This window comes from Mustela putorius, unplaced genomic scaffold, assembly GCF_011764305.1.
Source record: "Mustela putorius furo isolate JIRA1106 unplaced genomic scaffold, ASM1176430v1.1 tig00003869_pilon_pilon_pilon, whole genome shotgun sequence".
Taxonomy (NCBI): Eukaryota; Metazoa; Chordata; class Mammalia; order Carnivora; family Mustelidae; genus Mustela; species Mustela putorius.
The window spans coordinates 11957287-11981503 of NW_025422021.1; the positions used below are offsets into that span (position 1 = coordinate 11957287).

General features: G+C 37.6%; 1 protein-coding gene across 1 annotated transcript in view; it reads left to right on the plus strand.

Annotated features, from left to right (window-relative positions):
* FASTKD1 (FAST kinase domains 1) overlaps positions 1-24217 on the plus strand; it is a 54383-nt gene that overhangs the window by 26433 nt on the left and 3733 nt on the right. Inside the window, exons 8-12 of the mRNA XM_004744026.3 lie at positions 8773-9259; positions 10972-11086; positions 18179-18307; positions 19520-19651; positions 20016-20129. Of these exons, the coding sequence (XP_004744083.1) occupies positions 8773-9259; positions 10972-11086; positions 18179-18307; positions 19520-19651; positions 20016-20129 (977 nt within the window). The remainder of the gene's footprint in view (positions 1-8772; positions 9260-10971; positions 11087-18178; positions 18308-19519; positions 19652-20015; positions 20130-24217) is intronic.

Here is a 24217-nt window from a genome sequence, read left to right on the forward strand (position 1 = left end):
TGCTATGTTGTATTTTCTTTGTAAGGATATAACAACAATATTTTACTATAAATCCATTTTACTATTGATGAATATTTTATTTATTTCCAGTTTTTGGTTATTATGAATATCCTCTTACATATCTTTTAGTAAATATATTATGCATTTCTGTAGATATTTACCAGGGAGTATAATTGTGGGTTTGTAGGTTTTACATACATTCATCCTCAGTAGATCTGGTAAATGGTTTTCTAGAGTGGCTGTGCAAGTTTATATTCCCACCAGCAGAATGGAGAGCTGAGCATTCCTGTTGCTTGACATTCCTGCCAACACTTGCCATGTTTTTATTTTCTATTTTTAGTTATGCTGGTGGGTATGTGGTAGTATTATAAATAAACATGCATGCACATGTAAGTTTTGGAATTTGAGGAAGTGTTTCCAGGAAAAACATCAAGGGGAGGTTGGAGAGAATGTATCTGTTGGGGGTGTATTTTTAGACAGATACCACAAGGTTGATACATATTGAGAGTTCTACCCTTTAGGTCAATTCTGCAAACAGATAAAGCTTCTGGGTCCTTTTCTTTATACACACACACACACACACATGTATATATATACATGTATGTATATATATATATATGTATTTTTTTTTCTTGGTTATAAGGATAAAATATTCATTTAGTACTAATTGGGTACCTACTTTGTGCCAGGCAGTGGGCCAAATACCATATAAAAATCATTTTGTAGCACTTATACATGGAGCCTGGGCATTCCACCACTGCCGCCTTTGCGGGTGTACAGCCCTGCACTGTTGCCCCCAACAGACACTGGGCAGCTGCGATCATCAATAATTTGAACAAAGAAAGTCATAAGCTACATTTTAATGTACTCTAAAGATGCTCAAGAGAGCCGTGGTTTGCAAGAGAGCATCAGATTATATTAGTCTATTTTCTTCAGAGTTCGAGATGGCTTACCATTTTGGTCCCTCTTTATGAACACGTTTGAATAGCTCATTGCAGCAGTCATAATACTTCAAAGATCTTCTCTGAAATTCACAAACAGCTATTTTTGGATCTCTGACATATCATTTGCCCTGTGTGTCATGCCTTCTGCTAAGCTTGCCAACCTTTGCAGCAAGATGTCTATATTGCGTGGTGGTGATTTCCAAGCTCTTTACATGTCAGAACTAAAACTGTGATTGGCAAATCTGAACAGCACCCTATACCGAGGAATGAGCAAACCCCAGCTTGGAGGTCACTGCTGTTGACTACCTGGCTGTCCTGACCCAACCACCTGTGCTGCAGCTGTTATTTTGTACCCTATTCATGTGATGGAGCAGCTCCAAGTCTAAACATCTTATGCTGAACATTCTATGCTGGCCGTCCTTGCCTGGGTTGTGCCTGAAGATCAGGGTGTTCAGCTGCCACAGGGTCATGGATGTGTAATGTGTGGCGGTAATGGCATGACCTCTGAAGAAGCAAAACAGCCCTTGTGTGCCAGGTGCACCTTGACTGGATCGTGGTTGATATATTCAGCTATACATCCCCTCAACCACCTCTCACCAAAATGACTAGGAGGAGGAACACCCAACAGAGGGAAAATTCAGAGACTCTGACCTCTGCCACAGAACTACTGGATATGAACATAAAACAACATGTTGGAAATGGAAGTCAGGGTAACAATCATCCAGGCAATGGCTAGTTTGGAGAAGGCCATTAGTGGCAACATAGAATCTGTAAGGGCGGAAGTAAGAGCTAATCTGACAGAACTTAAAAATGCTGTCAATGAGATCTAATCTAATCTAAATACTCTAACAGCCAGGATAAGTGAGGCAGAAGATCAAATTAGTGATCTAGAAGACAAACTGATAGAAAAGAAGGATCAGGAGAAGGCCTGGGACAAACAGCTTAAAAGCCATGAAAACAGAATTAGGGAAATAAATGACACCATGAAACATTCCAATGTCAGAATTATTGGGATCCCTGAGGGAGTGGAGAGAGAAGACTAGAAGATATAATTGAACAAATACTGGATGAAAATTTCCCTAATCTGGGGACTGGAACAAGTGTTTATGTCCCAGAGGCAGAGAGGATACTCCCTCCAAGATCAACGAGTTTAGAAAGACCTCTAGGCAATAATTGTGAAATTCATGAGTCATAAATTTGGAGAGGATGTCTTAAGGGCAGCTAAGGGGAAGAGATTCCTTTCATACAGAGGAAGGACCATCAGAATACGTCAGACGTATCCACAGAAACCTAGGAAGCCAGAAAGGGCTGGCAAGTCGTATTGAGGGCACTAAATGAGAAGAACATGCAGCCGAGAATACTTGATTCAGCAAGTCTGACATTCAGAATGGATGCAGAGATAAAGAGCTTCCAAGACCAGCAAGGCTTAAAAAATTATGTGACCACCAAGCCCGCACTACAAGAAATATTAAGGGGGGGGGGTTATAAAAGAAGAAAGAACCCAGGAGTAACATAGAGCAGAAATTTGCAGAGACATTCTGTAGAAACAAGGACTTCACAGGCAACATGATGTCAATAAAAAGTTATCTTTCAATAATCATGTGAATGGCGTAAATGTTCCCATAAAGTGGTACAGGGTTGCAGACTGGATAAAACAACAGTATCCGTCCATATGCTGTCTACAAGAGATACACTTTGGACCTAAAGATATTGAAAGTGGAAGGATGGAGAACCATCTTTCATGCCAACAGGTCTAAAAAGAAAGCTGGAGTAGTGATTCTCGTATCAGATAAATTAGATTTTAAGCTAAAGACTGTAGTCAGAGATACAGAAGAACACTATATCATTCTTAAAGGGTCTATCCACCAAGAAGATCTAACAGTTGTAAATATTTATGTCCCCAGCATGGGAGCAGCCAACTACATAAGCCAACCGTTAACCAAATAAAGAGTCATATTGATATGAAAACATTAATTATAGGGGATCATAACACACCACTCTCAGCAATAGACAGATAATCTAAGCAGAAAACCAATAAAGAAACAAGAGCTTTAGGGGTGCCTGGGTGGGCTCAGTGGGTTAAGCCGCTGCCTTCGGCTCGGGTCGTGATCCCAGGCTCCTGGGATCAAGCCCCGCATTGGGTTCTCTGCTCGGCAGGGAGCCTGCTTCCTTCTCTCTCTCTCTGCCTGCCTCTCTGCCTGCTTCTGAGCTCTCTCTGTCAAATAAATAAATAAAATCTTTAAAAAAAAAGAGAGAGAGAGAAAAAAAAAAGAAACAAGAGCTTTGAATGACATATTTGACCAGATGGGTCAACAATAAATTAAGGCAACCCCATGCACAAAAAGGGGAAATTATTAAGATTAGAGCAGAGATCAATGAGTTAGAAACTATAGATATGGTAGAACACATCAATGAAACTAGAAGCTATTTCTTTGAAAGAATTAATAAGATCGATAAACCACTGCCCAAACTAATCCAAAAGGAAAGAGCGAGGACCCAAATTAACAAAATTATGAACGAGAGGGGAGAGATCACGACTAACTCCAAAGAAATAGAAACGATCATCAGAAATTATTATCAGCAGTTATATGCCAATAAGTTAAGCAGCGTAGAAGAAGTGGATGCATTCCTGAAAACCTATAAACTTCCAAGACTGAAACAGGAAGAAATAGACAACCTGAATAGACCCATATCTAGTAAGGAGATTGAAGCAGTGATCAAAAAACTCTGAAAAAATAAGAGTCCAGAACCTGACGGATTCCCTGAGGAATTCTACCAAACATTCAAAGAAGAAACAATACCTATTATCCTGAAGCTGTTTCAAAAAATAGAAACAGAAGGAAAACTTCCAGACTCTTCCTATGAAGCCAGCATTACCCTGATTCCCAAACCAGGCAAAGATCCCATCAAAAAGGAGAATTTCAGACCAATATCACTTTTGAATATGGATGCCAAGATTCTCAACAAGATCCTAGCTAATGGGATCCAACAGTACATTAAAAAGATTATCCATTATGACCAGGTGGGATTTATCCCTGGGATTCAAGGGTGGTTTAACATTTGCCAATCAATCAATGTGATAGAACAAATCAGTAATAGAAGAAACAAGAACTATATGGTCCTCTCAATTGACGCAGAAAAAGTGTTTGACCAAATACAGCATTCATTCCTGATTAAAGCTCTTCAAAGTATAGGGATAGAGGGAACGTTTCTCAACTTCATAAAATCTATGAAAAACCCACAGCGAATATAATTTTCAATGGGAAAAACTGACAGCCTTCCCATTGAGATCAGGAACACCACAAGGATGCCCACTCTTGCCACTGTTGTTCAACATAGTACTAAAAGGCCTAGTAACAGCAATCAGACAACAACAACAACAAAAAAGGTATTTAAACTGGCAAAAAAGAAGTCAAACTCTCTTTGCAGATGACATGATACTTTATATGGAAAGTCCAAAAGACTCCACCCCCAAACTACTAGAACTCATACAGCAATTCAGTAATGTGGAAGGATACAAAATCAATGTGCAGAAATCAATTGCTTTCTTATACACTAACAATGAAAATATAGAAAGGGAAATTAGAGAATCGATTTCATTTATCATAACACCAAGAACCATAAGATACCTGGGAATAAACCTAACCAAAAAGGTAAAAGATCTGTACTCGAGGAACTACAGAACACTCATGAAAGAAATTGAAGAAGACACAAAAACATGGAAGAGCATTCCATGCTCATGAACTGGAAGAATAAACATTGTTAAAATGTCTATACTGCCCAGAGCAATCTATACTTTCAATGCCTTCCTGATCAAAATTCCACTGGCCTTTTTCAGAGTGCTGGAACAAACAATCCTAAAATTTGTATGGAACCAGAAAAGACCCCGAATTGCCAAGGAAATGTTGAAAAAGAAAAACAAAGCTGGGGGCATCACATCGGCTGATTTCAAGCTTTACTACAAAGGCTGTGATGACCAAGACAGCATAGTATTGACACAAAAGTAGACACACAGACCAGTGGAACAGAGTAGAGAGTCCAAGATATGGGCCCTCAACTCTCTGGTCAAATAATCTTCAACAAAGCAGGAAAAAATTTACAGTGGAAAAAGGATGGTCTCTTCAATAAATGGTGCTGGGAAAATTGGACAGCTATGTATGGAAGAATGAAACTCTTTTTACACCATACACAAAGATAAACTTGAAATGGATAAAAGACCTCAACCTGAGGCAGGAATCTATCAAAATCCTAGAGGAGAACATAGGCAGTAACTTCTTCAACATTAGCCACAGCAACTTTTTTCAAGACATGTCTCTAAAGGCAAAGGAAACAAAAGCGAAAATGAACTTTTAAGACTCCCTCAAGATAAAAAGCTTTTGCATGGTAGAGGAAACAGTCAACAGAACAAAGAGGCAACCCATGGAATGGGAGAAGATATTCGCAAATGACACTACAGACAAAGGGCTGATATCCAAGATCTATAAAGAACTCCTCAAACTCAACACTCACAAAACAGATAATCACATCAAAAAAATGGGCAGAAGACATGAACAGACAATTCTCCAAAGAAGACATACAAATAGCTAATAGACACTTGAAGAAATGTTCATCATTAGCCATCAAGGAAATTCAAATCAAAACCACATTGAGGGGCGCCTGGGTGGCTCAGTGGGTTGGGCCGCTGCCTTCGGCTCAGGTCATGATCTCAGGGTCCTGGGATCGAGTCCCGCATTGGGCTCTCTGCTCAGCGGGGAGCCTGCTTCCCTCTCTCTCTCTCTCTCTGCCTGCCTCTCCGTCTACTTGTGATTTCTCTCTGTCAAATGGATAAATAAAATCTTAAAAAAAAAAAAAAAACACACATTGAGGGCGCCTGGATGGCTCAGTGGATTGGGCCGCTGCCTTCGACTCGGGTCATGATCTCGGGGTCCTGGGATCGAGTCCCGCATCGGGCTCTCTGCTCAGCAGGGAGCCTGCTTCTCTCTCTCTCTCTCTCTGCCTGCCTCTCCATCTGCTTGTGATCTCTTTCAGGTGAATAAATAAAATCTTTAAAAAAAAAACACAAAAAAACAAAAACACATTGAGATACCACCTTATCCCAGTTACAATGGCCAAAATTAACAGGACAGGAAACAACAAGTGTTGGAGAGGATGTGGAGAAAGGGGAACACTCTTACATGGTTGGTGGGAATGAAGTTGGTGCAGCCACTATGGAAAACAGTGTGGAGATTACTTAAAAAATTAAATATAGAGCTACCCTATGATTCTGCAATTGCACTACTGGGTATTTACCCCAAAGATACAGATATAGTGAAAAGAAGGGCCACCTGTACCCCAATGTTCATAGCAGTAGTGGCCACAATCGCCAAACTGTGGAAAGAGCCAAGATGCCCTTCAACAGACAAATGGATAAAGCAGATATGGTGTACAAACACGCACACACACACACACACACACACACAGGAGTATTACGCAGCCATCAGGATGAATACCCAACTTTTGTATCAACTTGGATTGGACTGGAAGAGATTATGCTGAGTGAAATAAGTCAAGCAGAGAAAGTTCATTATCATATGGTTTCACTTAAGGAGCATAGGGAATAATATGGAGGACATTAAGAGAAGGAAAGGAAAAGTGAATTGGGGTAAATCGGAGGGGGAGACAAAGCATGAGAGACTGTGGACTCTGAGAAACAAACTGAGGGTTGTGGAGGGTGTTGGGGGGTGGAAAGAGTGAGCCTGGTGGTGGGCCTTAAGTAGGACACGTATCTCATGGAGCACTGGGTATGGTGCATAAACAATGAATCTAAGAACACTGAAAAAATAAAATTATATTTCAAAAAACCATTTTGAAAATTTTGGGAAATAGAAAAAAGTATAAAAAGGAAAACAAAGATCATTCCTAAACTCATTCATCCACTGATGACAATTTTGTTTATTTACTTGTGATACGTACTTAGCATGTGTGTAAAAATTTTTTCCGTTCTAGTTGAGAATACAGTTTTGTACTTTTTTCCCCCCACTTAACCTTACCCACTTAGCATTTTCTCACATCATTGAGAACTATTTGTGTATCTTTTTTTTTTAAAAGATTTTATTTATTTATTTGACAGAAATCACAAGTGGGCAGAGAGAGAGAGGAGGAAGCAGGCTCCCTGCTGAGCAGAGAGAGCCCGATGCGGGACTCGATCCCGGTACCCCGGGATCATGACCTGAGCCGAAGGCAGCGGCTTAACCCACTGAGCCACCCAGGCGCCCCTATTTGTGTATCTTTTTAATGACTGGAAATTACCCATCATATGACCGTACCATAATTTATTTAAGTGTTCTCTCATTGAACATTCAATTTTCAAATTTTAGCCATGTAAAAATATGATACGTAACACAAATCTTTGCTAGCATTTTATCTATTTGTAATTCTGTGTATTTAAAAAAATTTTTTTAATTGAAGTGTAGTTGCCATTTGCTCATATTTTAGATTCTTTTCTCTTTTTAGGAAAATATTTTACTTATTTATTCATGAGAGAGAATGGCAAAGGCAGACAGAGCAGGGAACCCGATGTGGGACTCTGTCCCAGGACCCTGGGATCATGACAAAGGAAGGCGCTTAACCAACTGAGCCACCTAGGCACCCTTTAGATTACTTTCTTAGACTAGTTTCCTAGACAGGGATTAACCATGTCAAATAACGTAATTACTTTTCAGTTTAGTAAGTGAAGGAGAATGCCTGTGTCGATGGACCCTTGCTAGCATTGCTACTATGGTTTTTTTAATACGCTAATTTAATATTTTAAAAAGTAACTCAACAACTTTAATTTACATGATTTTTTCTTCTAGTACTTCTAAGTCAAAAGAGTCTTTTTTTTTTTTAAAGGATTTTATTTATTTATTTGACAGAGATCACAAGTTGGCAGAGAAGCAGGGAGAGAGGAGGAAGCTGGCTCACCAGCTCGGTGGTGGGGGGGCTCGGTCCTGGGATCGAGCCCCGCATTGAGCAGAGAGCCCAATGCGGGGCTCGATCCCAGGACCCCGAGATCACGACCTGAGCCAAAGTCAGAGACTTTAACCCACTGAGCCACCCAGGCGCCCCCCAAGAGTCTTTAAAAACTCCAGTTTTAGGGCGCCTGGGTGGCTCAGTGGGTTAAGCCGCTGCCTTAGGCTCAGGTCATGATCTCAGGGTCCTGGGATCGAGTCCCGCATCAGGCTCTCTGCTCAGCAGGGAGCCTGCTTCCTCCTCTCTCTCTCTCTGCCTGCCTTCTGCCTACTTGTGATGTCTCTCTGTCAAATAAATAAATAAAATCTTTAAAAAAAAAAAACAAAAAAACTCCAGTTTTAACTTTATAATTTAACAACTGCTGCCCTGGTGGCTGGTCTCTTACTTTGGGGGTGGGACTGTTACCATGGGAATTTGGGAAAAGAGGCCTGAGAAGGGAACCAGTGTTACTGAGGGATCAGTGTATGATAAGTCATACCAGCTCCTAACAGGTCATATCAAACATTTAGCCCCAAATTTGTCTCTAGCAACAGCATTAGAAATATTGTTTTGACCCTGATCTTCGGTATGCTGGGGACTATGGTTTCATTTTTGAGTAAAAGATTTGAGATGTGCTTTAGAAAATCTTAAGACTTATCGTGGTAGTCCTTTGTGGACCTGTCAGTACATTTATCTAACCGGTTCTTCTTAAATTAACTTGTATTTTAAACCTATCACACCTGTTAATAATAATAATAATAAATAATAATAATAATGTACTCAGACTTTAAATAATTTTCATTTTTTATTGCCAATTTATTAATTTTGTTCTTTTCATTTTCTTCTTTTTCCTTTATAGTTATTTGAAAATTAGTTTTATACCTAGTGAGATTTCCATCCTGGTCTATACTCTTTCCATTCTTCCATCTCCTCACCTAGATGAAGTGGAAATGTCTCGAATTGAAGCTGTTGTACCGCATTGTGACCTAAATGACCTGAATGGTTTAGCTACATCTGTTTTAAGATGGATTCATTATGATCGCAAATATCTGGATAATACCACTGGGAAACAACTGAGACTGCTTCAAAAACTAGATCACTATGGTCTTCAGAGATTACGAAAATTCAACAATTTGAATCTATTATGGGAAGAACTTAAATCTTTAAAAGGAGACTGGTTTGCCGAGTCACTTCTTGAAGAAACAGTTGCTACTTTACAGCGCTTGATGGATGAAATTAATTACAAAAATGTTGCAGAGATTGCAACTTTTATTTCTAGAACTAACTACCTTAGTACTTTGCTACTGGATAGGATTGCCTCAGTGGTCGTTCAGCAGATTGAAAAGGTGATAATGAGTTTTAAATAGTTGTCAACTTCTAAAAGCATAAATGTTTATCATAAGTACTTTGAGAACTTAATTAGAATTGGAATTTTATTAGCTTTTTATTTTATTTATTTATTTTTTTTTAAAGATCTTGTTTATTTGAGAGAGAGAGTGCATGCGAACTGGAGCAGTGGTGGGTGGGGTAAGGGCAGAGGGAGAGGGACTAGCAGACTCTCTGCTGAGCAGGGAGCCCAACACTGAGCTGGATCCCAGGACTCTGAGATCATGCATGACGTGAGCTGAGGGCAGATACTTAACTGACTGAGCTACCCAGGCACCCCTGGAATTTGAATTTTAAAAGTTAAGTTCTAGTATCTGGTTCAGCAGTTTGTTTCTCCTCTGAAGTTTTTTTCCTCCAGTGTAGATCTGGGGAGTATAGCAGTCATCTTTTGGTTCACTACAATATTTTAAAGACTGTAGTCAAAACTCATTGTCTAGAAAGAAATGCTTAAAACAATATTAATTGTTTTAAGAAAATGAAGAATGAATTTTGTTTTCTTTTTTCTTATTTTCTATAATCCTGTGATGTTACTTTTACTATTTAAGAATGACTACATTCAGGGGCTCCTGGGTGGCTCAGTGGGTTGAGCCGCTGCCTTCGGCTCGGGTCATGATCTCAGGGTCCTGGGATCGAGTCCCACATCGGGCTCTCTGCTCAGCGGGAAGCCTGCTTCCTCCTCTCTCTCTCTCTGCCTGTCTCTCTGCCTGCTTGTGATCCCTGTCTGTCAAATAAATAAAAAAAAAAAAAAAAAAAAAAAAAAAAAAAAAAAAAAAAAGAATGACTACATTCAAAAGTGTGAGATAAGTGTGAAGAATGAGGGAAGGGGCACCTGGGTGGCTCAGTGGGTTAAAGCCTCTGTCTTCAGCTTAGGCCATGATCCCAGGGTCCTGGGATCGAGCCCTGAACCAGGCTCTCTGCCCAGCAGGGAGCCTGTTTACCCGCTTTCTGCCTGCCTCTCTGCCTACTTGTGATTTCTGTCAAATAAATAAATAAAATCTTAAAAAAAAAAAAAAGAACGAGGGAAATGTAGGGTGTGCACTGACTTCCATATTCTTAAATTGTCAGTGTGTCTTCTTACAAATTTATTTCTGGAACTTATTTGTAAATTGTTGCCTTTTGGATTATGTGAGAAGCAGCTCACTTAAAAAAATCTATATCAGGATAAGGCTTTTACTTAGGAGACAGTATTTCTCCCAAAATAAAATAAAAATCTGTCTTATTTGTTTAGCATAGTACCTGGCAGTCAATAAGTTTTATTTGAGTGAGTGAATAATGATATTTTAAAAATGAATGAATGAAAGAAAAATGATTATAAACTAACTTCTTTAATTACATTATATGATGAGTCTATAAAATGGACTGATAACCACAGAATTCTGTTTCCTGTTCATTTTAATGTCTAATGAATTCTGCAACAGGATTTTACACCTAACAAAATTAATTTGCAGATTATCTGATTAATTTTTTTCTGCACTGATAACTTAGAGGTACTAGAAACTACTGGTGATACTAAGAAGATTATAAAAATTGGAAAAAGTAGTAAGTAGTGATGCATTTATCATTTTACTCTAGGCAAGTTAGAAAAAGATTTCTACCCACAATAAAAATTAGGTTAAATTTTTGTTTCATTTTACTGAAGTTTAAACTATAACTTTTTGTTGTGTTTATACAGATCCACCCTTTTGTGATCCTTGGTATTATTCTTCCATTTAGCATCATGAACTATGATCCACCTCAAAATGATGAATTTTTCAGGATTTGCATTCAATACCTGAATTCTTACTTAAGTAGGTATATTGTTTGATAATATATTGAGTAAGTATGTTGGAGGATACTATTGCCACTGTGGTAAGAAATATTTCTCATTTAAGGGGTAACCATAATAGCTGTGAGTTCTAGACCTAAAAAAAGTTTGTTATCCATTTTTTTTTAAGATCTTATTTACTTATTTGTCAGAGAGAGAGAGAGAGAGAGCACACACAAGCAAACAGAGTGTCAGGCAGAAGCAGAGAGAGAAGCAGGCTCCCTGCTGAGCAAGAAGCCTGATGCCAGACTTAATCCCAGGGCCCTGGGATCATGACCTGAGCTGAAGGCAGCAGCTTAACTGACTGAGCCACCCAGGTGTCCCAATTTATCCATTTTTATTATGAAAAATATAAAGCTTAAAGAAGAAATGGAAAAAATCAAAGAGTGCCTATATTCTCACTGGGCAGACTTAGTAATTGTTAACATTTTATCATTATTTGCTTTACTGTTTGTTTCTCTTGCTCTCTTATTTTTTTGGAACCATTTCACAGTAAGCTGAAGGCATCATGACCTTTCACCCCTAATTGCTCAGGCATACGTCTCCTAAGAATCATGACCTCTTCTATCACCACAACACTACTATGACACCTAAGAAAATTAATAGTCCCTAATATCTAATATACAGTCCATGTTTAAATCTCCCTTATTAGTCTCAAAATACCTCTTAGGGTGGTTATTTTGGGCCCAACATCCACTCATTGCATTAGGTTGATACCTCTTTAGTCTCTTATAATCTAGATATTGTTTTTTTTATTCCTTTCCCCTGCCATTGACTGGCAATGTGATATGACAGCCATGTCTGATACTACTTTGTGAATAGACAAGTAAAATGGGTTGCTGTGATAGGATTATATTTAGTCATGAATGGGCGTAGGCCTGTTTGGCATTCATATATACCTCCTTTTTTTTTTTTTAAGATTTTATTTATTTATTTGACAGAGATCACAAATAGGCAGAGAGAGAGGAGGAAGCAGGCTTCCCGCTGAGCAGAGAGCCCGATGTGGGACTCGATCCCAGGACCCTGGGATCATGACCCGAGCCGAAGGCAGAGGCCTTAACCCACTAAACCACCTAGGCGCCCCCATATATACCTCTTTTTAAGTAACACAATTATGTAGAAAGAGCAGACTTTAAACTGAAGCTTATTGTGCTTTCCTGGTTGTTCAGTCTTGTGCCAATAGCCAGAAGGAAGTGAAAGCACATCCTTTAAAAATAAATAAATAAATAAATAAATAGTTTGGGGCGCCTTGGTGGCTCAGTGGGTTAAAGCCTCTGCCTTCAGCTCAGGTCATGATCCCAGGGTCCTGGGATCAAGCCCCGCATTGGGCTCTCTGCTCAGCAAGGAGCCTGCTTCCTCCTCTCTCTCTCTGCCTGCCTCTCTGCCTGATTGTGGTCTCTGTCTGTCAAATAAATAAATAAAATCTTCTAAAAAAATTTAAAAAAATAAATAAAATAAATAGTTTAAGAGAAGAAAGTTTGAGAAATACAGCTTTATTATTTTTTTTAAAGACTTACTAAGAGAATGGAAAATGCTTGGTGACCTTTATAAGTAAAATTTTAAATAATGGCATAATATTTTTATTTTGAATAATTATTAGATTTGACAGGTCACTATTTTTTTAAATTAAATTTATTTATTTTTTAAAATAAACCTATAATGTATTTTTATCCCCAGGGGCTGTGACTCTCCAGGTTTACACATTTCACAGCACTCATCGTAGCACATACCCTCCCCAATGTCCATATCCCCACCACCCTGTCCCATCCCCCACTCCCACCAGCAACCCTCAGTCTGTTTTTTGAGATTGAGTCTTTTATGGTTTGTCTCCCTCCCAATCCCACCTTCTTTCATTTTTTCTTTTCCTACCCCCAATCCCCCCACATTGCATTTCCACTTCTTCATATCAGGAAGATCATATGATAGTTGTCTTTCTCTGATTGACTTATTTCGCTAAGCATAATACCCTCTAGTTCCATCCACTTTGTCGCAAATGGCAAGATTTCATTTCTTTTGATGGCTGCATAGTATTCCATTGTGTGTATATATACCACATCTTCTTTATCCATTCATCTGTTGATGTACATCTAGGTTCTTTCCATAGTTTGGCTATTGTGGACATTGCTGCTATAAACATTCGGATGCACGTGCCCCTTCGGAGCACCACGTTTGTATCTTTAGGATATATACCCAGTAGTGCAATCGCTGGGTCATAGGGTAGTTCTGTTTTCAGTTTTTTGAGGAACGTCCACACGGTTTTCCAGAGTGGTTGCACCAGCTTGCATTCCCACCAACAGTATAGGAGGGTTCCCCTTTCTCTGCATCCTCGCCAGCATCTGTCATTTCTTGACTTGTTAATTTTAGCCATTCTGACTGGTGTGAGGTGGTATCTCATTGTGGTTTTGATTTGTACATCACTGATGCCGAGTGATTTGGAGCATTTTTTCATGTGTCTGTTGTTGGCCATCTGGATGTCTTCTTTGCAGAAATGTCTGTTCACGTCCTCTGCCCATTTCTTGATTGGATTATTTGTTCTTTGGGTGTTGAGTTTGCTAAGTTCTTTATAGATTTTGGACACGAGTCCTTTATCTGATATGTCGTTTGCAAATATCTTCTCCCATTCTGTCAGTTGTCTTTTGGTTTTGGTAACTGTTTCCTTTGCTGTGCAAAAGGTTTTGATCTTGATGAAATCCCAATAGTTCATTTTTGCCCTTGCTTCTGTTGTCTTTGGCGAAGTTCCTAGGAAGAAGTTGCTCGGTTGAGGTCGAAGAGGTTGCTGCCTATGTTCTCCTCAAGGATTTTGATGGATTCCTTTCTCACATTGAGGTCCTTCATCCATTTTGAGTCTATTTTCATGTATGGTGTAAGGAAATAGTCCAATTTCATTTTTCTGCATGTGGCTGTCCAATTTTCCCAGCACCATTTGTTGAAGAGGCTGTCTTTTTTCCAATGGACATTCTTTCCTGCTTTGTCAAAAATTAGTTGACCATAGAGTTGAGGGTCTATTTCTGGGCTCTCTATTCTGTTCCACTGATCTATGTGTCTGTTTTTGTGCCAGTACCATGCTGTCTTGATGATGACAGCTTTGTAATAGAGCTTGAAGTCTGGAATTGTGATGCCACCAACTTTGGCTTTTATTTTTCAACATTCCTTTGGCTATTCGAGGTCTTTTCTGGTTCCATATAAATTTTAGGATTGTTTGTTCTATTTATTTGAAAAAAAATCGATGGGATTTTAATAGGGATTGCATTAAATGTGTAGATTGCTTTAGGTAGCATAGACATTTTCACAATATTGTTCTTCTAATCCAGGAGCATGGAACATTTTTCCATTTCTTTGTGTCTTCCTCGATTTCTTTCATGAGTACTTTATAGTTTTCTGAGTATAGATTCTTTGCCTCTTTGGTTAGGTTTATTCCTAGGTATCTTTTGGTTTTGGGTGCAATTTTAAATGGGATTAACTCCTTAATTTCTCTTTCTTCTGTCTTGTTAGTGTAAAGAAATGCAACTGATTTCTGTGCATTGACTTCATATCCTGACACTTTACTGAATTCCTTTACAAGTTCTAGCAGTTTTGGAGTGGAGCCTTTTGGGTTTTCCACATATAGTATCATATCATCTGCAAAGAGTGATAGTTTGACTTCTTCTTTGCCGATTTGGATGCCTTTAATTTCCTTTTGTTGTCTGATTGCTGAGGTGAGGCCTTCTAGTACTATGTTGAACAGCAGTGGTGATAACGGACATCCCTGCCGTGTTTCTAACCTTAGCGGAAAAGCTTTCAGTTTTTCTCCCTTGAGAATGATATTTGCAGTGGGTTTTTCATGGCTTTGATAATATTGAGGTATGTGCCCTCTATCCCTACACTTTGAAGAGTTTTAATCAGGAAGGGATGCTGCACTTTGTCAAATGCTTTTTCAGCATCTATTAAGAGTATCATATGGTTCTTATTCTTTCTTTTGTTAATGTATTGTATCACATTGATTGATTTGCAGATGATTTGCAGATGTTGAACCAACCTTGCAGCCCTGGAATAAATCCCACTTGGTCATGGTGAATAATCTTTTTAATGTACTGTTGGATCCTATTGGCCAGTATTTTGGTGAAAATTTTTGCATCTGTGTTCATCAAGGATATTGGTCTGTAATTCTCTTTTTCGATGGGATCCTTGTCTGATTTTGGGATCAAGGTGATGCTGGCCTCATAAAATGACTTTGGAAGTTTTCCTTCTATTTCTATTTTTCTAGTTTCAGGAGAATAGGAATTAATTCTTCCTTAAATGTGTGGTAGAATTCCCCTGGGAAGCCGTCTGGCCCTGGGCCTTTGTTTGTTTGGAGATTTTTGATGACTGTTTCAGTCTCCTTACTGGTTATGGGTCTGTTCAGGTTTTCTGTTTCTTCCTGGTTTGGTTGTGATAGTTTTTATGTCTCTAGAAATGTATCCATTTATTCCAGATTGTTGAATTTGTTGGCGTAGAGTTGCTCATAATATGTTCTTATAATTGTTTGTGTTGGTTGTGATCTCTCCTCTTTCATTCACAATTTTGTTTATTTGGGTCCTTTCTCTTTTCTTTTTGATAAGTCTGGCTAGTGGTTTGTCAATCTTACTAATTCTTTCAAAGAACCAGCTCCTAGGTTCATTGATTTGTTCTATTGTTTTTTAGTTTCTATTTCATTGATTTCTGCTCTGATCTTTATGATTTCTCTTCTCCTGCTGGGTTTAGGCTTTCTTTGTTGTTCTTTCTCTAGCTCCTTTAGGTGTAGGTTAGGTTGTGTATTTGAGACCTTTCTTGTTTCTTGAGAAAGGCTTGTACCATTATATATTTCCCTCTCAGGACTGCCTTTGTTGTGTCCCACAGATTTTGAACCATTGTGTTTTCATTATCATTTGTTTCCATGAATTTTTCAATTCTTCTTTGATTTCCTGGTTGACCCATTCATTTTTTTGAAGGATGCTGTTTAGTCTCCATGTATTTGGGTTCTTTCCAAATTTCCTCTTGTGGTTGAGTTCTAGCTTCAGAGCATTGTGGTCTGAAAATATGCAGGGAATGATCCCAATCTTTTGATACTGGTTGAGACCTGATTTATGTCCCAGGATGTTATCTATTCTGGAGAATGTTCCATGTGCACTAGAGAAGAATGTATATTCTGTTGCTTTGGGATGGAATGTTCTGAATATATTTGTGATGTCCATCTGGTCCAGTGTGTCATTTAAGGCCTTTATTTCCTTGTTGATCTTTTGCTTAGATGATCTGTCCATTTCAGTGATGGGAGTGTTAAAGTCCCCTACTATTATTGTATTATTGTCGATTTATTTCTTTGAAATTGTTATTAATTGGTTTATATAGTTGGCTCCTCCCATGTTAGGGGCATAGATATTTAAAATTATTAGGTCTTCTTGTTGGACAGACCCTTTTAGTATGATATAGTATCCTTCTTCATCTCTTATTATAGCCTTTGGCTTAAAATCTAATTGATCTGATATAAGGATTGCCACCCCAGCTTTCTTCTGATGTTCATGAGCATGGTACATTGTTTTCCACCCCCTCACTTTAAATTTGGAAGTGTCTTTGGGTCTAAAATGAATTTCTTGTAGGCAGCATATTTTGATGGGTTTTGTTTTTTTATCCATTTTGATACGCTGTGTCTTTTGATTGGGGCATTTAGCCCATTAAAATTCAGGGTAACTATTTCCTGTAGAGCTGGTTTGGTGTTTGCAAATTCTTTCAGTTTTTGTTTGTCCTGGAAGCTTTTTATCTCTCCTTCTATTTTCTTTTTTTTTTTTTTAAGATTTTATTTATTTATTTGACAGAGAGAAATCACAAGTAGATGGAGAGGCAGGCAGAGAGAGAGAGAGAGAGAGGGAAGCAGGCTCCCTGCTGAGCAGAGAGCCCGATGCGGGACTCGATCTCAGGACCCCGAGATCATGACCTGAGCCGAAGGCAGCAGATTAACCCACTGAGCCACCCAGGCGCCCCTCTCCTTCTATTTTCAATGATAGCCTAGCTGGATATAGTATTCTTGGCTGCATGTTTTTCTCGTTTAATGCTCTGAATATATCATGCCAGTTCTTTCTGGCCTGTCAGGTCTCTGTGGATAGGTCCACTGCCAATCTAATGTTTTTACTGACAGGTCACTATTAACCTCATTTGTGATTTGATCTTGATTTATGAAATAAACTCAGCAAAAATCTGAAAGCAAAGATGTAATGTCTATTTTGTCCTTTCTAAGTATATTGCTCTCAGTAGGAACCCTTTCCTTCTCATCAGAAATGTCTCTTGGGTGAGGAAAATCTGCTGAATAACCTCAACGTGCCTTTGCTGTTGGGTGACAGATAAGGGAGGAGGTGCTCTTGGAAACCTGAGCTTCGTATTCATCTACACTCAACCTGGATATTTGAGATTCCTAACAGCAATACAGAATAGTAGTCCAGGCTCCGGAGCTGGGCTCTCAGGGTTAAACCTCACTGTCTGCTTGCTAACCATGTGACTGTAGGCAAGTCATTTAACTTCTCTGTGCCTCTGTGCATATATTTACAAAGGGGAGATAATAATTGTTTCTACTGTATATTGAAATGAGATTTCAATGCGTTAATATATGTAAAGTGCTTAGAATGATACCTAACACATTCTGAGCATCTGTGATATTGTTATCATCAATACATAGAGACTTGGACCACTTAACCACATATACTACTGACCTTTTTGTTTTGAATTCTTTCTCTACAAAGCCAATTTTTAAAACTTTTTAATGGAAGTCAAATAATAGTATAGGAATATTTACATATCCTTAGCACATAGTATGAATTTACAGAAATTGAATCGCCCAAGGAATTAGTACCCAGGTGAAGAAACAGAGCATTACCACAGTGTCTTCTCTCCTGTCCCCCTTTCCTTACTCTGCTCCCCTGCAAAGGTAAGCACTTCACCACTATCCTGACTGGTAACTGTATAGATTAGCTTTGTCAAGGCTGTGTTTGTATCAGTTTTTTAAAACCTGGGTTGACCTGAATAAAGTGTGTGCCTATGTATATGTGAGGTGGCTGTACATTATAATTTTTTTATCTTAATTTTGTTTCAGATGTGTTGAATCCTCTCATGTTAGTGTTTCTTGGTTATTCTTTGGCCATTCTTGGGTATTTTCCAGAAGATCTGCTGAAGGCAATTTTTAACATCAAATTCTTAGCCAAAATGGATTCTCAACTTGAATGTGTGTATCTACATTTTTTTAAATTTTTATTTTTTATAAGGATTTTATTTATTCATTTTAGAGAGAGAGAGAAAGCACAAGCAGAGGGAGGGGCAGAGGGAGAGGGAGAAGGAGAAGGCTCCCTGCTGAGCAGGGAGCCTGATGTGAGGTTCCATCCCAGGACCCTGGGATCTGACCTGAGCTGAAGGCAGTATCTACAATTTATTAAACTATTACCTATACTTTATATTCAAATTTCATCTCTATCTAAACTAAAGCATTTAAATGTAAATATGTATTTTTTAATGAAAGTATTTCCTACTTTCTGGAGAAAATTTGGAAAACAGAAAAGTATAAAATAGGAAATAAAAGCTAACTCATAATTTTACTAGCAAGTGAAACTACCAGTTTTTTTTTCTTTTTTTAAAGATTATTTATTTATTTATTTGACAGAGAGAGATCACAAGTAGGCAGATAGGCAGGCAGAGAGAGAGATAGGGAAGCAGGCTCCTTGCTGAGCAGAGAGCCCGATGCGGGACTCGATCCCAGGACCCTGAGATCATGACCTGAGCTGAAGGCAGCAGCTTAACCCACTGAGCCACTCAGGTGCCCCGAAACTACCAGTTTTAATAATATTTTAGAGTATATCTTTCTTTCTGTCTCCCTCCTATTTTTATGTATATGTTTATATATCTATATGTATTTTAAAACAAAGTTTGGATTATTAGTATATTCATTTTTCTATGTTGCCTCTTGTCATTGAACTATATTTTGAACAATTTTGTGTGCCATTAAATATTTTCTGATGTCATGATTGTTTTAGTGTCTGTATAATCTGCTATGATAGGTATGTAATAACATTTATTATCATGTAAGTCATTTCCAATTCATCATTATAAATAATGATTATTATACATAAATCATTGACCTCATCTTTGTTTCTTTAGGATAGAAACCTAAATGTGGAATATTAGGTCAATGAAAATTCTTTGGTAGTATTTTTCAAAATGTAGTTGTCATATTCATGATTCGTGAAAACGACATAGGAGTTGGTCCTAATCATGCCACTGAATAATTTAAAAAATATAAAGCATGTGTGTGCAAATGAAATGATTTTATAATATGAGGGAAAAAATACTAACAAACAATGGGGATAAATGAATGTGAAAAAATGGATTGCCTTTGTTACGTCCCACCTGTCAAAATCCATTAATATTTTGTTTTTGATTTCAGTTTTATGTTCATCTCTAAATATGAGGGTCCAGTTACGTCTTATGGAATTAAATAGAGCAGTCTGCTTGGAGTGCCCTGAGTATCAGATTCCATGGTTTCATGACCGCTTCTGTCAACAGCAGTATAATAAAGGTTTGAGTTGTCTTTGGGTCAAACAGCAAATTTTAATTCCAAGGTGAATTCCTAAGTAGCAGCATTTTGTTAAGCCCAACCATGACACCAGAGTTAATGAGAGTGCCATGACCTGTTTGATAGAACCATTTTATAGGTGAGATTTATGTTATAAGACTTTCTTAATATTTAGGACACTAAACCTCTCTGGTAGAGAGCACAGAAATTGTATCGTTCTGAATTAAATGTCATTGCATATGGTATTATATCTAAGCTCTTGTTGAAAATATTAATCTTGATTTTTTGGTTAGTACAGTTCGGTTGATTTTCATGTGAAACTGATTAACTTATTTTAAGTGCACTAATTATTTTTATTTTCTTAAAGATATTGGCAGCTTGAGTGGAGCACAGCAGCAGATTTATAAAATGTTAGCAGAAGTGCTGGGAGGACCCAATTGTGTAAAAGCCTCAGTTCTTACACCTTATTACCACAGAATAGGTGAGTGTGTGTTAGGTTATCAGGTACTCTCAGAAGACTAAACTAATTAAAGTACAATCACCTCATCAAATGGAAATCTCCAAACAGACTAAAATAGAAAGAAGAGTATAGTGATTCCCATGGGCCAGCTTTGATAACCATCAGCATTTTGTTTTAAAAAAATAATTTTTTTTTTTAAAACCAGTCTTTCCCAATTCTGAATAAAACCCCGATTCAGATTCACTGAACAGTTCTAGATCTTCAGGTTGTATTATCTACCTGGATGAAGATTTCTGCAGACTTGTGCCCAACTCTAAACTCATTGACTTTCTCAGTTATCTAGTTGTAGAGGGCATTTTGATTTGTCAGGGAGGACATAAAGTTAGTAGACTAGCTGATAAATTGGATGGCAACATAAGATTTTTTTTTAAAAATAGCTAAGTTCAAGTGGTGAACTTAAAGATGAAATTTTAAGAGAATTAACATAAACTTTGTAAATTTAGATTTAGAAAACATCTTGCATACATACAAGTTGTTATATAGAATTATAAGTCTGATTGGGGTGCCTGGGTGGCTCAGTAGGTTAAAGCCTTTGCCTTCTGCTCAGGTCATAATCCCAGGATCCTGGGATCGAGCCCCACATTGGGCTCTCTGCTCAGCAGGGAGGCCTGCTTCCATGTCTCTCTCTGCCTGCCTCTCTGTCTACTTGTGATCTCTGTCTGTCAGATGTCAAATAAATAAGTAAAACTTAAAAAAAAAAGAATTATTCGCCTGATATTAACTAATTCTATAAATGATTGTCAAAAATCAAATACTATTTTAAACTATGTTATTAATAATAAGAATGTTCTTCAGACATGTCTTAGTATTGTATTCTTTTTTGAGGGTTGCATTTTGTGAGAGACAGTGACAAATGGGACCTGGAAAGAGTCTAGAAATCCTGTCTTAGAACTAGAGAGGACGGGGACTGCACAGATTTAAATTCCTTAGCGAGTTCTTCAACCTTGGAACCTTATTAGTTTCTTCATCTGTAAATGGGGATAATAACGCCCTCTTAACAGGGTTAACTGATTTATTGTATGAAAAACATTTAGCACGGCCCTTGGAACATAGTGAGTGCTCAATAAGTTTTACTAAAAAAATACAAATATAATATAATGTTTAATCTGAATGTTTAAACTGAAATGTTTAATCTGAAACCAGGAAAAGTTGTGGTAAGCATAACTTAAAATATTTGAAGGATTGTTATGTGAAAGAAGAAAAAGATATCTATTTCGAGGGTAAAAATACTTTAAAAATATTTTGTATATTATTATATTTTAAATATAAATACTTTTTAAAATATTTTAAGTCAATAAAAGAATTTTATGAAAGTTTTGTCAAAATCTGAAATAATGGGGTGCCTTGTGAAGAAGAAATGTTTGGGCAAAAGCTGGATTATCAGACTGAGTGTTCAGAAGACTGAACCAAATTCATCATTTGTACTCTCATCTTGCACTACAAAACCCATTTTCTCAGTTGTTTGGTTTTATTTTAGGCTTACATTTGCCTATGAGTGACAAAAATCCACAAGTAAAGGAACTTAACCAGTTTATTTCCTTCTTCCACGTGCATAGGGTATCCAGGGCTGGGATGCCAGCTCCACAAATCTTAAACGATCAAGATCCTTCTATTTTATTTTATTTTTTAAAGATTTTATTTATTTGTCAGAGAGAGAGTGCAAGAATGCACACAAGCCCAGAGAGGGGCAGGCAGAGGGAGATGGAGAAGTAGGCTCCCTACTGAGGAGGGAGCCTGATGTGGGGCTGGATCCCAGGACTGTGGGATCATGACCTGAGCGAAAGACAGACACGTAACCAACTGAGCCACCCAGGCGTCCAAGATCCATCTATTTTATTCTAAACTACAACCTCAATATGTAGCTTCCATTTTATGGTCCAAAATGGCTCCTTCTGCTTTAGCCAACATATCAACAATCTAAGCAGAAGGTGGAGGGAGGGAAGAAAAAGGAAGGGTGTGCCTCTGAGCTCCGCTCCTTGAAGTTGCACATACCATTTTTAAATTATACCCTATGGTCACACTTGGCTGTGAATGAGTTTAGGAAATGTTTTCATTCTGGGTGGCCATGTATCCAGCTAAGAATAGAGATCTTCCTTGACTTATCATGGGGTTGTAAGTTGAAAATATTTTAAGTCAAAATGCATTTAGGGGCACCTGGGTGATTCAGTCAGTTAAATGTCCAACTCTTGATTTTGTCTCAGGTCATGTTCTCAGTGTTGTGAGATCGAGCCCCTCCTGGGGCTCTGTGCTGGGTGGGGAGTCTGCTTGAGATCCTTACTCACCCCCTTCTCTCTGCCCTACTCCATCCTCCACTTGTACCGTCTCTTGCACACACAACCTCTCTAAAAAAAGGAAAAAGAAAAAAAATGCCTTTCATGTACCTAACATGCTGAACTTCGTAGCTTAGACTAGCCTACTTAAATGTGCCCAGAACACTCACATTAGCCTATAGTTGGGCAAAACCATCTACCACAAAGCTTGTTTTACAATAAGGTGTTGAATATCTCATGTAGTTTATCAAAAACTTTACTGAAAATGAAAAACAAAATCATTCTGTTTCTCCTCACTATTGCTGCAGAGCACCAAAGAGATCCAAATTCAAAATCTGAAGTATGGTTTCTATATTGAATGCATATCACTTTTGTACCATTGTAAAGTTGAAAAATCATAGGTTGGGGACCATCTGTGTACTGTTAATTTGTACTACTTAAGCTATATCTGTATTTTAAAATATACTCCTGTAAAAATAATACTCACAGAAGGAAATGTACTACAATAGGAATATGAAAATGATCTGTAATTCCATCTTGTAATTTAAAATTATTGAGCTTCGACTTTGTGACAGGCACTGTAGCAGCTCTTTATTCCTGTTACTTCATTTTATTCTTTTTGATTTGCTTTTGTTAATGTTTCTTTCAAACCATAAATAGTCATATCTATATAAAACATTTGGAAAATACAGAAAAGAAAAAAAAAATCACGCCTTACAAGTCGTGCATAACGTAATTAGTAGTGAAACCAGGATTATTCTATCCCAAGACCATTGTATTTCCAATTCATATTTGTACCTCCTGTTGTCAAGAGGCTTATTTTAATGTGAAATGTACATAAATCATTAAAAGAAGATTTAATTGGTAATATTTATATATAAGGATGTAGCATAATTAAGACAATGTAATAGTATGATTAATAACTATTAATTAGAAGCAGTGCTTAAGGTTTAAAAAAACAGCTCTTGCTTAAAAAAAAAACCACAGGATACCTACTCACAGAAAAACAAGAAAGCACAGATAACAAAAAAAGAGAAATTACCATGATACAGCCATTGTTTACTTTTGCTGTCTTTTTTTGTAACTGACTTCTTTAAAACCAAAAATGGCTTATTCTATAATGTTTGTAGCTATGTTTATATATAGCAGATATTTTTCTGTGCCCAAATATATACATTATTTTTAGTGACTGCATACATATTTTGTTGAATTGAGTAAGTCATGGTTTATTTAATCCTTAGGGTTTTTTGTTGGGACATGCATCTGTTAAACAGTGCTGCAATTTTATATAATAACAGCAATAGCAAATGATATACCTACATATTTTTATTATGTTTAAGGTGTTTTATACATAATAAATTTATTATGCCCCTACCAGGTACATAAATTATTCTATTTCATAGATAAGAAAATTGAGGCTGAGACATTATTGTTTGCCCAAGATTATATCTGGCAAATGGCGGAGCCAGTATTTGAGCTAGGCATTCTAGCTCCAAAATTCATTCTCTCAGTGAGAGAACTATATTTCTTGTTTGATAATTAGCTGGAAGCTGCTTCAGTGCCCCAGTTTCCCTTATATATAAAAAGCAGATAATCAAACCTACTTTTTTCTTTTCATCTGTTGTTTCTTTTTTCATTTGTCCTTTCTTTTTCTCTTGGTTTAAATACTTTTACAATTGTTTTTATTGCAGAAAAATCTCAAACATACACAGAAAATAGAACAGTATGATGAACCCCCATTCAGCACTCACTCACCACAGTCCCACCTGATCCTTTTCA